The sequence below is a fragment of the Hippopotamus amphibius genome, chromosome 7, assembly GCF_030028045.1.
Source record: "Hippopotamus amphibius kiboko isolate mHipAmp2 chromosome 7, mHipAmp2.hap2, whole genome shotgun sequence".
In the NCBI taxonomy this organism is placed as follows: Eukaryota; Metazoa; Chordata; class Mammalia; order Artiodactyla; family Hippopotamidae; genus Hippopotamus; species Hippopotamus amphibius.
The window spans coordinates 51,192,944-51,207,568 of NC_080192.1; the positions used below are offsets into that span (position 1 = coordinate 51,192,944).

Here is a 14,625-nt window from a genome sequence, read left to right on the forward strand (position 1 = left end):
CAACTAGAATGGAAGATTACTAATTTGCAAGATTTGAATACCACATAGGCCATCTGACCACTTAAGTTCCTAATTAAGGAACAGGATTTGATTCTCCAAAACATATATATGGAAAATTCACTACAAGACTAGTGGTCATCAAGCAAAAATTTACTTTTAATTTGTTTGTCTTTGATTCCTATCCAAGAAAAATTAATTAAAAACTCAAAAGAAACTCTTGCAAAATGTTCTTTCCTATAGCATAGTTCTATAATACAAAAGAAAATACCAAAAGATTTTTGAGACATAGAAAGAACTAAAAACTCATTGTCATTTTATATTACAGTATTTTCATATCCGTTTTGATATAATAAGCAAATGATTGCTAGCTTGCTTATTACTACATTTATACTTATTCCTTGAAATATTCCATACTGCAGCAAAATGGTAAAAACCTTATGCCTGTAACCAAGTAATGTGTTTATACCAAAATTTCCTACACTTTGTGGTTGAATGTATCTTATTTCTGCCCAGGAATGAGCAAGTGATGTCAATCAGCATGAATGGACAAATAATCCATTACTGCCTCAAAGAAGGTGATGATGGCCACCAATTCATTCCACTTGATGGTGTCTACCAATATAAAGGAAGCACTTTCACTTCCTACTGAAACTATAGTAAGCTGTATGAATTGAATTATATTAATTTTGAACTATATTAAAAATATGGGGCTGATCCACCAACAAATGATTATCAATTCTCTAGGGCCAGTTAATTCTTTTTTTAAAGTAAAAATAACTTAAAAATAATTAATCTTTAATATCATCAAATATCCTGTGAATGTTCATCTTATCCCAATTGTCTCATAACAATTTTAGTTTCTTTAAACCAGGATGCAAATGAGTTCCATACTTTGCAATTGGTTTATATGCTTTTGTAAGTCTCTTCAATCTGTAGGTTAAAATGTCTTTTTCTTTTTTCTTTGCAATAAATTTGTTGAAGAAACCAGGTCATTTGTCCTATCCTTGCTCACAAACTGGATTTTACTGATTGTAGCCTTGTGATGTCATTTTTTTTTTTCACAATAAACTGCATATATTTAGAGCGTACAATTTGGTATCCCAATCTCCCAATTCATTCCTCCCCAATCCTCCTCACTTTCTGCACTTGGTGTCCATATGTTTGTTCTCTACATCTGGATCTCTATTTCTGCCTTGCAAACCAGTTGATTTGTACCACTTTTCTATAGTCCACATATATGTGTTAATATATGATATTTGTTTTTCTCTTTCTGACTTACTTCACTCTGTATGACAGTCTCTAGGTCCATCCATGTCTCTACAAATGTCCCAGTTTCATTGCTTTTAACAGCTGAGTAATACTCCATTGTATATATGTACCACATTTTTTTTATCCATTCATCTGTTGATGGACATTTAGGTTGTTTCCAGGTCCTGCCTATTGTAAATAGTGCTGCAATGAACATTGGAGTGCATGTGTCTTTTTGAATTCTGGTATTCTCTGGGTATATGTCCAGTAATGGGATTGCTGGGTCATATGGTAGTTCAATTTTTAGTTTTGCAAGCAAACTCCATACTGTTCTCCATAGTGGCTATATCAATTTACATTCCCACCAGCAGTGCAAGAGTGTTCCCTTTTCTCCACACCCTCTCCAGCATTTACTGTTTGTAGATTTTCTGATGATGTAGGGCCACTTAATTCTTTATCTATCATGTTTTTACAACAAATCCTGCATAAATATCTTTTTCAGCAGGTGATTTAGTGCTGGGGGGATGATCTGCTTTTAGAAGTCAAAATTATACATCACTAGCAAAATCCATTTCTCAACAGACTACTGAATCTACTTTCTGGGGAAAAAAATTTCTACAAATGTGTGGCTGTGTGGACATGTATGTCACATGCCACTGTCATGTGTATGAATAAAAGGATGTATGAGTAAAAATTCATACATTTTTTCATCATATCAACTCACAGTCTAGGTTTTTTTAAAACTGCATAATGGTTCAGACTATGGGTTCTAGAATCAGGCTACTTGGAATCAAATCCCAGTTCTGTCACTTACTAGCTAACTGAATCTCAGCAAAATATCCAACTTTTCTGTGCCTTAGTCCACTCATTTATAAAATGGAAATCATTATGTATAGTTCTTATAAAGTTAGTAAATATAAAGCACTTAGTACAATGCCTGACACATAGTAATATAAAATCAATGTTAGCAATTGCTACAATTATTATTATTCACAGAATTAGGCCCAAATTCTCTAACCTGTGGCCTCTAACAGACTCCCAACTATACCATTAGTCCTCAACAGAAATCCTCCAGTTCTGGCAAGTTGGTTTACCTTCTCTTCTTCAAATGCATTGTGCACCTTTGCCTCTGTGTCTGCCTTCAACTGACTTTTTACTTAAAATGATCTCCCACTTTACATCTAAATTCTACCCTTGAAGATCCAAGTTCTACCTCCAACAAGGAATCAATCACCCTAATTAATCACCATAGCCTAAGTAATCCCCTTCTTCTAAATTCTACTAGGACTCTATTACTGGAACCACTCATATTGTCCTGCACCCACAGATATCTTACTGTGTGAATATATGTCTCATATCTCCAATTAGATTATAAGCTCCATGAGGACAGGAACTGTGTCATACTCATATACCCTCCACCATGTCTTAAGCAGAGTAAGTGCTCCATATGCACATGCGATTTGACTGATTATGCAAAATCAAAGTATTAAAAACATCTACATACTGGCTCAATGCATTAACAACTGTATTCTGGGCCTTAGAATGTTAGAAACAGAGACTACTCACAGTAAACACAACTGCACAAATGGTAGCCAGAAGTGGACCAAAATATGCATCCCAACTTATACTAATAACTCCTGGTACTTACAAATAACATGGGTAAATCTCAAAAACATTATAGAGAGCAAAAGATATCACAAGCAAAAGAGTACATACTGTATGATTATATTTTATATGAAGCTCAAGAATGGACATCTAATCAATGGTGATTGAAGTCAGAATAGTGGTTGCCTCTGGGGAGTGGGGGCTGACTGAAGGAAAATATGAGGGAACATTCTAGGCTAATGGAAATGCCCTCTATCTTGAGGACATTTCCATTATGTATAGACATTAACCTTGGTCTATATCTTAATTTTAGTATGCTGAAGTAGTGTGTTAAACCACTAAAATTTTAACGTATGCTTCAATAGCTAAGAAATGTTTAAATCGTAAATTTTAAGTTCTAAAGTTGCTACACATGGTCTCCCGCTCCAAGAACTTGGAAACAAAGTCTTAAGTAATGGACTTGTAGTATGTTTTCCAGGTCCAATGGCAAAACTATCTTTTATATGGATGGATGTGCAGATGGATGGATGAAGTTGAAGCCAATTAAGTTAAATAAGGTCCCAATGATAACTGTCTATTTTGAGATAGACAATTCATGTTAACTTTAACTCATAACGCTAAACATTCAGTTTGTTTCCTTTTGTTCTCCTTCTGTGCTCAACAGGGCAACTTTCTGGATATGATCTGACTTCCTATGTAGGTCCGCCTTTAGGGTGATAATATACAAAAGTAAGTCAACTTCAGCTCCAACACAAATTATTTATTTTGACAAATTGGTAAAGTGAGTTCTTATGGTGACTTTGTGTGTCATATAGCTTGACTAGAGAAAAAGACACTGACCATGCAGATGTAAGTATTCTGAGCCATGTGAAAATTATATTTCTTACTGTAAACAAATACACTGGTACTTCAGCTTCAACCATCCGTCTTTTGGATTTATCAACATCAGTCCATCCCTGAGAGATACTGAAGTATCTAGTTTTCCGAGCCTGAAAGTTTAAGACTAGATGCTAGAACACAGACAGTTCACCAAGGCAACTGATACTATCTTCTCAAGCCTCTTGGGAAACTGCCTACTATGGCCTACAAATTGGCCACATTGTAATCATTTATAAATCTGTACTATACTTTGTATTTTTAAGGTGTGTTTATAATCATATTATTATGTTCAATTTGAGAAAAGATTAAATTTTATAATTTATAATGTGTAATAGTCACTAAACATAGTAATTATATAAAATAAAAAAGTTAATAAAGAAAAATTAAAAACAAAAGTTGCTCATTAACATAACTATCTCATGATCTAATAAAAAGGACACAGTCCTTGCAACTTGGAGACCTCAAGTCCAATACCAAACTGCCCATTTACTAGTTATGTGGCCTTAGGCAAGTCACTTAACCTTTCTGTATCTCAAGTCCTTCACTGGAAAAATATCCCTGTGTATCTTACAAAGACTTTTGTGAGTCTCAAACTTGGTAAGATTAATTAAAATACTTTTTAAATGGTAAAGCATTATACAAATATTTTCATCATATATCCATTAATATCACATCTGAAGTTAGGTTACCAAATAACGCAATTATACAGAAGGAATTGGATCCACTAAAAAATATAACTATAACTCTATAAATATTTTTACTAAATAACTGATCTAAGGACATAATGTTCTGATGTGGTAGATTCAATTTTTGGCTCCTTTTCTTCTCCCCATCCTACCTCCACACCCTTTACCATGTGACTTGGCAGTTCTTCCCACTAGAGGAAAGAGAGAATACTTACACCTGCCTGACAAGTGGGAAGGACAGAGCTCTTTCCACTCCTTTACTTTTGACTTGGACATGCAACTTGCTTGGCCAATGGGATGCTAGCAGATCTGATGCAGAGGCTTGAAATATGCTTGCATAGTTGGGCTTGCCTTCTTATCTGTTATCATCAATGACAAGACTTGTGGAGCGGACCTGAACCCAATCTGTGACTAGCTTATGTCAACCAACTCCCACCTGAGCACAAATAAACTATTGTTGTTTTAAGTCACTGCTTTTTTAAGTTTTACATTTTGTTATTGTGACAATCGGTAACTGATAGGCCCAGTGATTATACAGAGCATAGTTTACTATATTTGTATGATCATTAGTTTGAAGGATCATCTTTAGGTTAGATAATGTAATCCTTAGCCATTAAATTTTATCATTTGTCCAACAGTAATCAATGAGTACCAACTATTTGCCAGGGAGTATTCTAGGCACTGGGCTAGTCAGGGTATGTAACATTAGCTGCCCTAATAAACAATGGCAAAATCTCAGTGGCCTATTACAATAAAAGTTTATTTCCCTCTACATACAGGTCAATGAAGTGTTCTTGGATGAAGAGCTCTCCTGAGTGGATCTCTTCCAGGTATGACTAAGGAACCAAGACTCCTTCCGTATTGTGATGCCATCATGTTCAACATGTGCCTCTGATGTAACCTCAGAAGGGGAAGTGAGATGTGGGAAAGCATATTGGATACTTAATCCGCTTAGCTCAGAAATGACACATACTCCACTGGGAGAATTAGTCACATGTCCCCACACAGATGCAAAGGGGCTGGAAATTGTAATCTCTGGCCGAGAAGCCACTTCCAGCAATAACTCTATACTGTGAATAGGGAGAATAAATCTTTGGTCGTTATTGAAGCATTTCAATCACAATTGGAGAACAGAACAAAGACTCCCAACCTCACTGAATTTTTGTTTATTGACTAATTATTTCACACTGGATAAGAAAAGTTATAAAAGTGAATAAGACATGATTCTTGCCTTCAAGAAATTCATAGACTTGGAGAGAAAGAGGGACACACACAAATAATTATAGCAGATAATAAACAGTAAATGTAAATACAAGATTCAATGTTTGCACAGAGGAAGGGATGATTAACTCCCGGGAAGGTGTTAAGGAAGACTATATTTAATTGAGGGGGCAATGTTTGATCTGAACCTTAAAAGATAAATAGAATCTTGCCAGACAGATGGAGGAGTGGGGAGGATGCTAAATGGAGAAAACAAAGGTTTGCCTCATATAATGGCTCAGAGCTATGGGGTGGTGTTGAGGGCAAGAGGGAAGGGGAAAGCACGTGTATTTATGGGGTAAAACAACCTCTTGCTTCACATACAGATTTGGAATAATGTAAATTTCCTAATTAGAGCAGCCTTCATTTCCATGAGCACTGCTTTGGAATAATGTTCTCTGCAAGAGGACAAGTGCAGTTCATGACCTAAGCAAGATGGTTAGCACCAGAATATATAGAGTACACGGAGCTGACAACGCAGGGATGGTGATATTCAAGGAGGTAGAATTCAGGTGAAAAAACACTGAATGACAAATTCTCTCTCCTCTCAAAGTCCTTGTCAGATAAAATAGAAACCAAATAAATAATGATAAAAATAATGAACCAGGTTGATTTAATAACTATGCATTAAACCCTTTATGGTGCAGAAAATATAGTTTTCAAATCACCCACAGAAGAGTTACAAAAGTTAAACACCAACTAGGCTCCAAAATAAAACTCTAATAAGTAATGAACAACAGACTTACTGAAAGGTAGTAAGGTCACATTCTTTGACCACCAAGCAATGAAGCTGAAAATTACTAAAAAATGTAGCAAGTAGAAAGTTTGGAAATTTAAAACACTTTCCTAAATAATCAACATGTCCAAAAGAAAATCAAAACTGCAACTATTTAAAATACAATATAAGGAACTTCCTAGGTGGCACAGTGGTTAAGAATCTGCCTGCCAATGCAGGGGACACGGGTTTGATCCCTGCTCTGGGAAGATCCCACATGCCACGGAGCAACTAAGCCCATATGCCACAACTATTGAGCCTGTGCTCTAGGGCCCGTGAGCCACAACTATTGAGCCCATGTGCCTCAGCTACTGAAGCCCATGCGCCTAGAGCCCGCAATGAGGAGTCTGCGCACCACAAAGAGTAGCCCCCACTCACCGCAACTAGAGAAAGCCCGTGTGCAGCAACAAAGAAACAATGCAGCCAATAAATAAATAAAATAAAACACAATATAAAAAAAAATCTCTGGGGTTCAGTTAAAGCTTTAATGAAGGAAATTTATAGTCTTAAATGCTTTAATTCTAAATAAGAGAGAAAATACAAAATTTGTCTATGACATGATGGTATACATGAAATCCAAGAAAACCAATTGAAATTTATTAGAAGTAAAGAGAAACTTCATTCAGATTTATCTCCTCCAGCACCTCAGCACTTAGCCACCATGTCTTACTGCTTCCTGGTCTTTAATTTAGTTTATAAAAGGAAATGAAGGGCTATGTCCCCTCTACTTGCTTCTACACCATCCCATAAGATTGTGACAAAGGAGGTTGCCTGATTTTCCAGGCCAACCTTGAATAGGATCCAGTAATAGAATGAATTAAAAAATACATAAAAGTGAAGAGAACAGTATCCACAAACATTTGTCATTGTTCTCTTCTAAGTTAATCTCTCTTAATGATAATCAAATGTGAAACGTCACTCCTTATTAAAAGCTATAGAAAAACTGAACACCAGCCATTAGTGTTATTAGCCTGTTCTCTTAAAAGTGTTCTCTTTAAAGTAGAAAACAGTGATATGGTTTGAATAAAGTAAAGAAAGGTGAATTTGCCAAAACTTAAAATATATTAGCTTATGTTTAAATATCAAGGGTTCTTTAACTCACCAGCTGGATCTAAATTTAACCTTGTTAGCCCTTCTCAGCTAAATATGCAAAGAACTCCATGGGAACTTGTATAATAGACCAGCCAGCTGTAAGATTCTATGAGAGAAGGAATTGTATCCCCTCGTCCATAGCTACAGCCTCAGCATCTGGCATATAGGATGCCTAATAAATATATGTTGAATGAATGAACAGATGAACAGTCAATATTTTTCTTATTAACAAAGGATGCCCAAAGACAGATTTCAATATTCTCATAGAGATTTATATTTTATTTCCTGGTTCTTCATTGTTATGAGAACTTCAAAAATAAGAAATTTAAAATAACAAAATTGATTTATATGAGCTAAGAAAGTATTGTCAACATATTCTCACATTTATAAGACCTGAAAATGCTTTCCTTATTAATACTTCTTGAGAAAGGCTTACTATGTTAGGCAGATGGTCTCATTTGCTAATAAGCTTTCAAAACGCTAGTTCTACTATATTCAAATTCTCCATTTCCCTTCAACTTAGTGACCACTATTAACAGCCCGCTCTATTTTTCACCACCCATATGTTTTTGCCTCAAGCTGTAACTGATTATATTCTTTGATTTCCTTACCCTGGTGTAGATTCCTTTTTAACTACAGATCTTAAAAGCGACACTAGCTGCTTTTTGTTCCTTGGAGTTTTTGAGGGTTTTTTTTTTTTCTTTCAGGATAATTATATTCTGTTGTGCCTTTTATTATCGTGTCTTTTAGGATCTCCTAACCTTGTACACTCTTGGGCTTTATTTTAATAGTGAGCTCACTCCTCCACTCTCCACACTAAACCATGCTCATTAGGCTTCTTAATCCTCCACAATTTGCTTTGATGAAATCTTATACCTTTGAGTTGTTGTGTTCTATGAGCCCATTTCCTTAGAACTGCTGTTCCAAGCAGCCCAGAATCAACAAGCACTAAACATAAGCTTATTCACTTTCTCAGCCAACATGACTCTACAGAAAAAGAAAAAAAAATTCTTTGTTTTGAATGTTTATGGACCATGAAACTATACCATTTAACTTGGTATTTCATTTTCTCACCCAAACATTGCCTGAGAAGGTTAGGACCGCAGAATTAGACTCTGGGCAGTCCTTAACATATAGTTTTTAACATATAGGCTTCCTGTTCTTCTTGGTCAGAAAACTATTCTAACAGAACAGAAATAACAATAACCTGATGTTATGCAGTGACTAGTAAATTCCAACTATATCTTTTCCTTATACTCAGAATTCAAGAGACAAGAAAAACATCTTTTTTCAGTTATTCTGCAAGAGGTCTGCTTTTCCAAATGGGTTGTTTTTAAAAGACATACGCACATCCTTGAAATCTGACTACATAGCCAACTCTGGTCTTTTCAACAATTCATTCTTTGCTTTATTTTCCATTCTACTCTTCACTAGCACCTTTGCTGATAGATATGTACAGAAGGGCTAAGAGAGCATATATTTTGGGTTTTGTTTTAACTTTCTAAGGACTTTGGTTAAATTTTTAAAAACCAACAACAACACACAAAACAAAACCCAACCAACTTCAGTAGTGAATTGAAAGAGTTAATGAAGTTTCCAAAGGTGCCTAGCTTATTCAAGCAAAGTTTACACTTCAATCCTGTGCATGTTAACTTGTGATCCTCCCCATCCAGATGATAGAAAGCAAAGCCAGTAAGTTCTTTATTTAATTGGTTTGCATCCACACACTGACCTCCAGGGCTCTGTTTACATAGCCTATCATGCAATATGCTCCACAGTTCTCTGCCTCTTTCAAAAGCATGTTTCTCCTGAGATTTGATATATGGCTTTCATGTTTAATCACTACATTAAACTCAATGCTCTGCTTCCTCCAGCATCAACTAACTTCCCTTCTTGGGAGGTGGGGTGAAGAGCACAGCTTCTTGCTACTTCTGAACATAAAAGGAAGTCTGTTTTACTCTATTAGTAAAATCACCAACTACACAGGATCATAGGCAAGCAACATTAGTACATCAACTAGGAAACAGTATTAAAATGGAACCCTTTAAACTCCTTCAGAAAGAAGGTAGGCTGATTGTTTTCAATTGGCAAAGCTGAAACCTTTAGGTGACTGAGTTAGAAACCAACAGAAACGGAGCTTAGTCAGGATGTGACCCAGTACATAGAGGACACAGCTAGATGGCAGCTAAAGTTTTCATCAAATTAATCTTGAGGACAGAACAATTCTCAAGTTCTCAGATTAGAATTAGTTCGGCACCTTCTGATTAAAGTTTTTCTTAACCTTCACCACATGAGTAGAACGTTCAACATCTCTAACTGAATGTGGACATGGTAATGTCAACATCCTTTCCGTAAGAATTTGTATGTGACTCAAATTTCTGAGATAAATAAAAACCTCAAAAATAATTGATCTCTTTCAGTAAGTCAACACAATCTATAATTTTCAAGTTTTAAAAATCATGTGAAATGTATCTATTTCACTCGAAGATAATTCAAGCAAAAAAAGAAAACTGAAACAAATGGCTAATTATTGACAACAGTAAAATCTAGACAATAAATGTGTGGGTGCTCATTATATCATACCCTCTACTTTTATGTATAGTTGAAACTTTTCATTATAAGTTTTTTTGGGAAACTTTTAAAAAGTACAAATAAGTTGTTTGTGAATTTGCTTTTGTAGAAAAAATATCAATACAATTTTGATAAGAAAAAATTAAATCACTTTCTAGGTTGATCATTTTGGTATATATTCAACAGCTGACATTTTTTACCATGTGCTGATTCCTCCTGAATCTCACTCCACAGCCTGAAACTCATTTACACAAACTGCAAACTGCAAATGTGCAGTCAGCTCTGCATAAGTTGGGTTCTTTACTTGAAAAAATATATATATATATATACATATATACATATATGTGTGTGTATATATATATATTTACTTTGAAATTCTTTCTTTTATGGCTAGTCATTGACCATAGTGTTTATTTTTTTAAGGCTTTTTTTTCTTCCTTAGTAAGATCAGCATCTTCCTTCATTTAAAAATCTTACTTTGTCAGGAACACTGTTACAGTTGTATACAACATTAAACAGAGCTAGTTTACTTTCTGTACTTGATGAACAATAGAGAACCTGAACCTATTAAAGTCATACATTTAATTGTTCCAATATGCTACCTTATTTCTAACCAAAATTTGCATGATATAGAATGCCAAAGAATACATTTCTAACTTCCTTTGTCATGATTCCCTCATTTGATATTAAGCTAAAAGAATTTATAAGAAAAAAGAATTACCTGATTCTTAATTTGAAACCATCTGAATTCTTTCCACAACATACTTAGATTCAAAATTAAAAGAATAAATAAACTTTTAATCAGTATTCCCCATAAGACTTTTCAGAGCCCAAAACTGTGTAGTTTTCAAAAACATGCAGATGTTGTCTGAAAGACATTTTAAAAAATTAGGACTTAGAAAAAGTAAGAATCATGAACAAAATCTTTGGTCACAAGAGTGAAAGATGTGTGCCTGTACAGATGTTATAACTATTTTCATGATAAATACTAACCCTCACTACAGGAATTTAGCAGCACACTTTAATTTGGATTTGAAATTTTAACATAAATTTTCTAACTTTGACAATAGCTGTCTAATATTTCAGTTTTATACACTATTTCCAGGTTTTACCTTCAAAATGAACCTAGTAGACGCTTTTATTTTTAAAAGCTACATTCCAGATCCTGTAGGCTAAAACCAGTTTTTGACTTGATGTTTAAGGAATTTAATCATAACAGAGTGGACTTTTAATAAATATTTGGTGACTGAATGGCAATGATAAAAAGATATGCAATTTTATGCAAAAATTCATTCTCAATTTTTTTTTACCTTTTCTTATGTTTAAATATTTTAACTATTAAAAAAGTGACGCAGACTTTTTACCCTATTTTGAGTCACCTCCTATGAATCAATAAAAAAGTCAAGTAGTGGATACAGCGCCTTTGTGTCTTTAGTCTCCATATCGTCAACACTGTAAACCAGAAATGTTTATCTTTTATTACCACTGTCACATGTGATTCAGAAGCCCAAGAACACACAGAATGGAAAGATTTCTGGAATCACTGTTCTCACTTTAGGTGAAATTGTTAACTCAAACGTACAGACTTCATATTTAAAGGGTCTCACCAAGTTGGAGAAATTCATAAAGCTATACAGTAAAAGAAAAATACAGTTTTTGAAGAAGAGAAGCACGTTGGCTCCTTAACACCACTATCAAAAAGAATATATAGTCCTTAGTTCCTTTGTGAACATAAGAAACAAAAACTTTTTTTAAGTTAAAACATAGTGGAACCCAAACCAGAGTAAGAATGTTACTTTTAAATTCAATATGTTATATATTTTCTACAAGTTATTTTCTCCTGAAATTGAAAATTAATGTTTATTTATCTATAACATTTCACTAAGGGGCACAATTCCTTTGTACTGAACATGAGGTAATTTTTATGCTTTAATTGTAAACACATCAGAAACTCTGAAGCATGGAAATCTCAGCAAGTGACACAAAGACACAGTCAAACGTAAGGATTATATAGCTATATTCATGCTTAATGAGAAGAAAACATCTAATGCGGCCGATATGCCACTGTTTGTGAGAATGTCTTGATAGACACAAAATAATGGCTTTATGTGACCTTCATTTTCCATTACCCACCTCCCCAACAAAACAAATTTTTAAAAATTAATAAGTTGTAGACATATTTCTATTTCTGTTGGTTAAAACCCTTTACAGTTTGCTGGATTAAATGTATCTATTACCCATATGTGATGACCAGTCTCTTGCAGAGAATCTTCAAATTATTCAGGATGCTTTGTCCACTGAGAGAATAATATTCTATTTTTAGCAATGAGTATGCACAACCCCCACCTTTGCTTTTAAAATGAAATTCTGCAGATATAATAAGATATTTAAGACATTTCAGAACTATCGCGAATCCTAAAGTGAACATCTCAAGTTATGATTCCAAGCAGCCAATAGCCCTGCTTTGAGGTGGGGTTCATGTTTTGAAAAGAGACTGCCTAGTCTGTTTAAAATCAAAATGGTTCTTGAACTGATGAATTACTCCTCAGAGAATAATGTAAATAAAATATACTCAGAATAACATTATTAATGTAAACATACCTGAACCGGAGTCAAATTTGGTTTCTGACCTGCAAAGGGAAAGAAATTTTTTACAATATAAAAATTGCTTATTAAACAATAACTTATTTTATGAGAGGGAAACAGATGCAACAGTTATAGGTTTCAGCACATTTGTCAACAAGTAAGATAGCTTTTTAAAATATACATATTTATATTAACCATTTTAAATGCATGCATAACCCTAGGTCCTCTAAACATGTACATATCTATAGAGACAGCACAGTATGGAAAACATATTAACTTTTTAGTTTGTTTTTCAGAGAAAGAGAATAAATTATGTTTAAAAAAGAGCACCCAATCTTTACAGATTAACTTGTTTCAGTAGTATAATAAAGCAATAAAAAACTCAAATTTAAAATTATCCTCTTTATTATTAAAGATTTTCAATTATTCAACATCAAGTAATTTTTCACTAAGTTCTTCACAGAGTAAATGAACCTAATAACCCCATATATTTAATAAGAAGGAGAAAAAAAAAAGTGAGCCCTTGTGGGAACATTATGTTTCAGATATAGGTTAATACTGGTTGTAAATTCAGAAGCCTTTGAAGCTCTCAGTCTGGCTGTGGGAAAACTTCTGTTGGGTAATTACTCTCAAGATGCTGCTGATGTGCTGTCAAGCAGAATTAACCCTATGACTAGGCCTATCTGCACAAGCTACTATAAGACAGCATTGTCTATATCTAGCTCTCAAACCAATTAGTGGGCATGCTCCAGTCGGATTTATATCACACATTAACAATCAATAGTATATATGTTCACAGCTGCCACAGCAAGATACAAGAACCAACCAGCAGGGGTCCTGTTAAAGGATGTTACATTGACAGGAGAAGATTTTTTTTTTTCCTGGGGAAATGTAGTTAACTAAGTGGGAAAGGAGATTTCTTTGAAATTACGCCAGGGTACCAAAGCACTTTTGGAAGTGGTGGCTTTCTTTACCTAAATTAACTTCAAGAGAAGTCATCAAAGGAGGAAGAGGCAAAGCATAAGCCAGAAACAGCTTCCTTTGACATGAAAATTCATTTTCTCAAGTATTCTCAAATAAAGCTTCAGCTGATGCTTAAACAAGGTCAATAATCATAAAAACAAAAAAAATTAGTATTACAACCATGGTTATCACCAACCGCCACTACAATCCAGGTACATATTTGCCTCAAACTCTGGCCCCACCATAGTCCTCATCTCAATCCTTCTCTTAGGTGCCCCTGACTCCTATTTCAGGTGCAAACTCATTTTCACTTTTTGTCTTCTCCTGTTCTGGAAAGCCTGGCCTCGTGCCCTCTTCTTTGTTTCCAGCAGCCCTGAACATAACTCTGAACGACACTTACCACACGTTGTCCTGACAGTTTCTTTGCCTATCTTCTCCACTAGACCTTCCTAACTTCTGTAGCCACAGCACCTACATAGTACCTGGTGCTTGTACTCAACAAATGTCTGTAAAGAGAAAACCGTGCTCCACACACATCCTTATCTCCCTCTCACCTGTATAAGAGGTGCTCTTCCTTCTAAGGTTCCCTTCACTTACGTCCTAAAGTGCACGCTCTCATCTCCCCTGAAACCAGTTTGGATCAATTATTCCTTCTTCCTGTTGTATCTTCAGTACCTGGCTCTCCCCAAGTTCCTCCTCCCTTCTGCATAGAAGTACTCTGGAATTAAATAAAAACCCTCCTTCAAATCCGCGTCCTACTCTTGTTATCCCTCTTTCCTTCTGGGTTTTCAAATCAGTTTATTGAAAGGACAGACTATATTCTAAACTACACGTCTTCCTTTCCTGACCTCCCAACAGTCACTCTTTGAACCACTAAGATCTGTTCTTGCTAAGTTTTTTCAGTGGCTTCCTAATGTTAAAGCCAACAGCCCTGTTACAGTCCCTACTTTACTAAGCCTC

General features: G+C 34.9%; 1 protein-coding gene across 1 annotated transcript in view; it reads right to left on the reverse strand.

Moving 5' to 3' along the window:
* The window catches only part of MSRB3 (methionine sulfoxide reductase B3), a 165,502-nt gene that overhangs the window by 63,196 nt on the left and 87,681 nt on the right, over nucleotides 1–14,625 (reverse strand). The window contains exon 5 of the mRNA XM_057741772.1: nucleotides 12,718–12,746. Coding sequence (XP_057597755.1) covers nucleotides 12,718–12,746 — 29 coding nt within the window. The remainder of the gene's footprint in view (nucleotides 1–12,717; nucleotides 12,747–14,625) is intronic.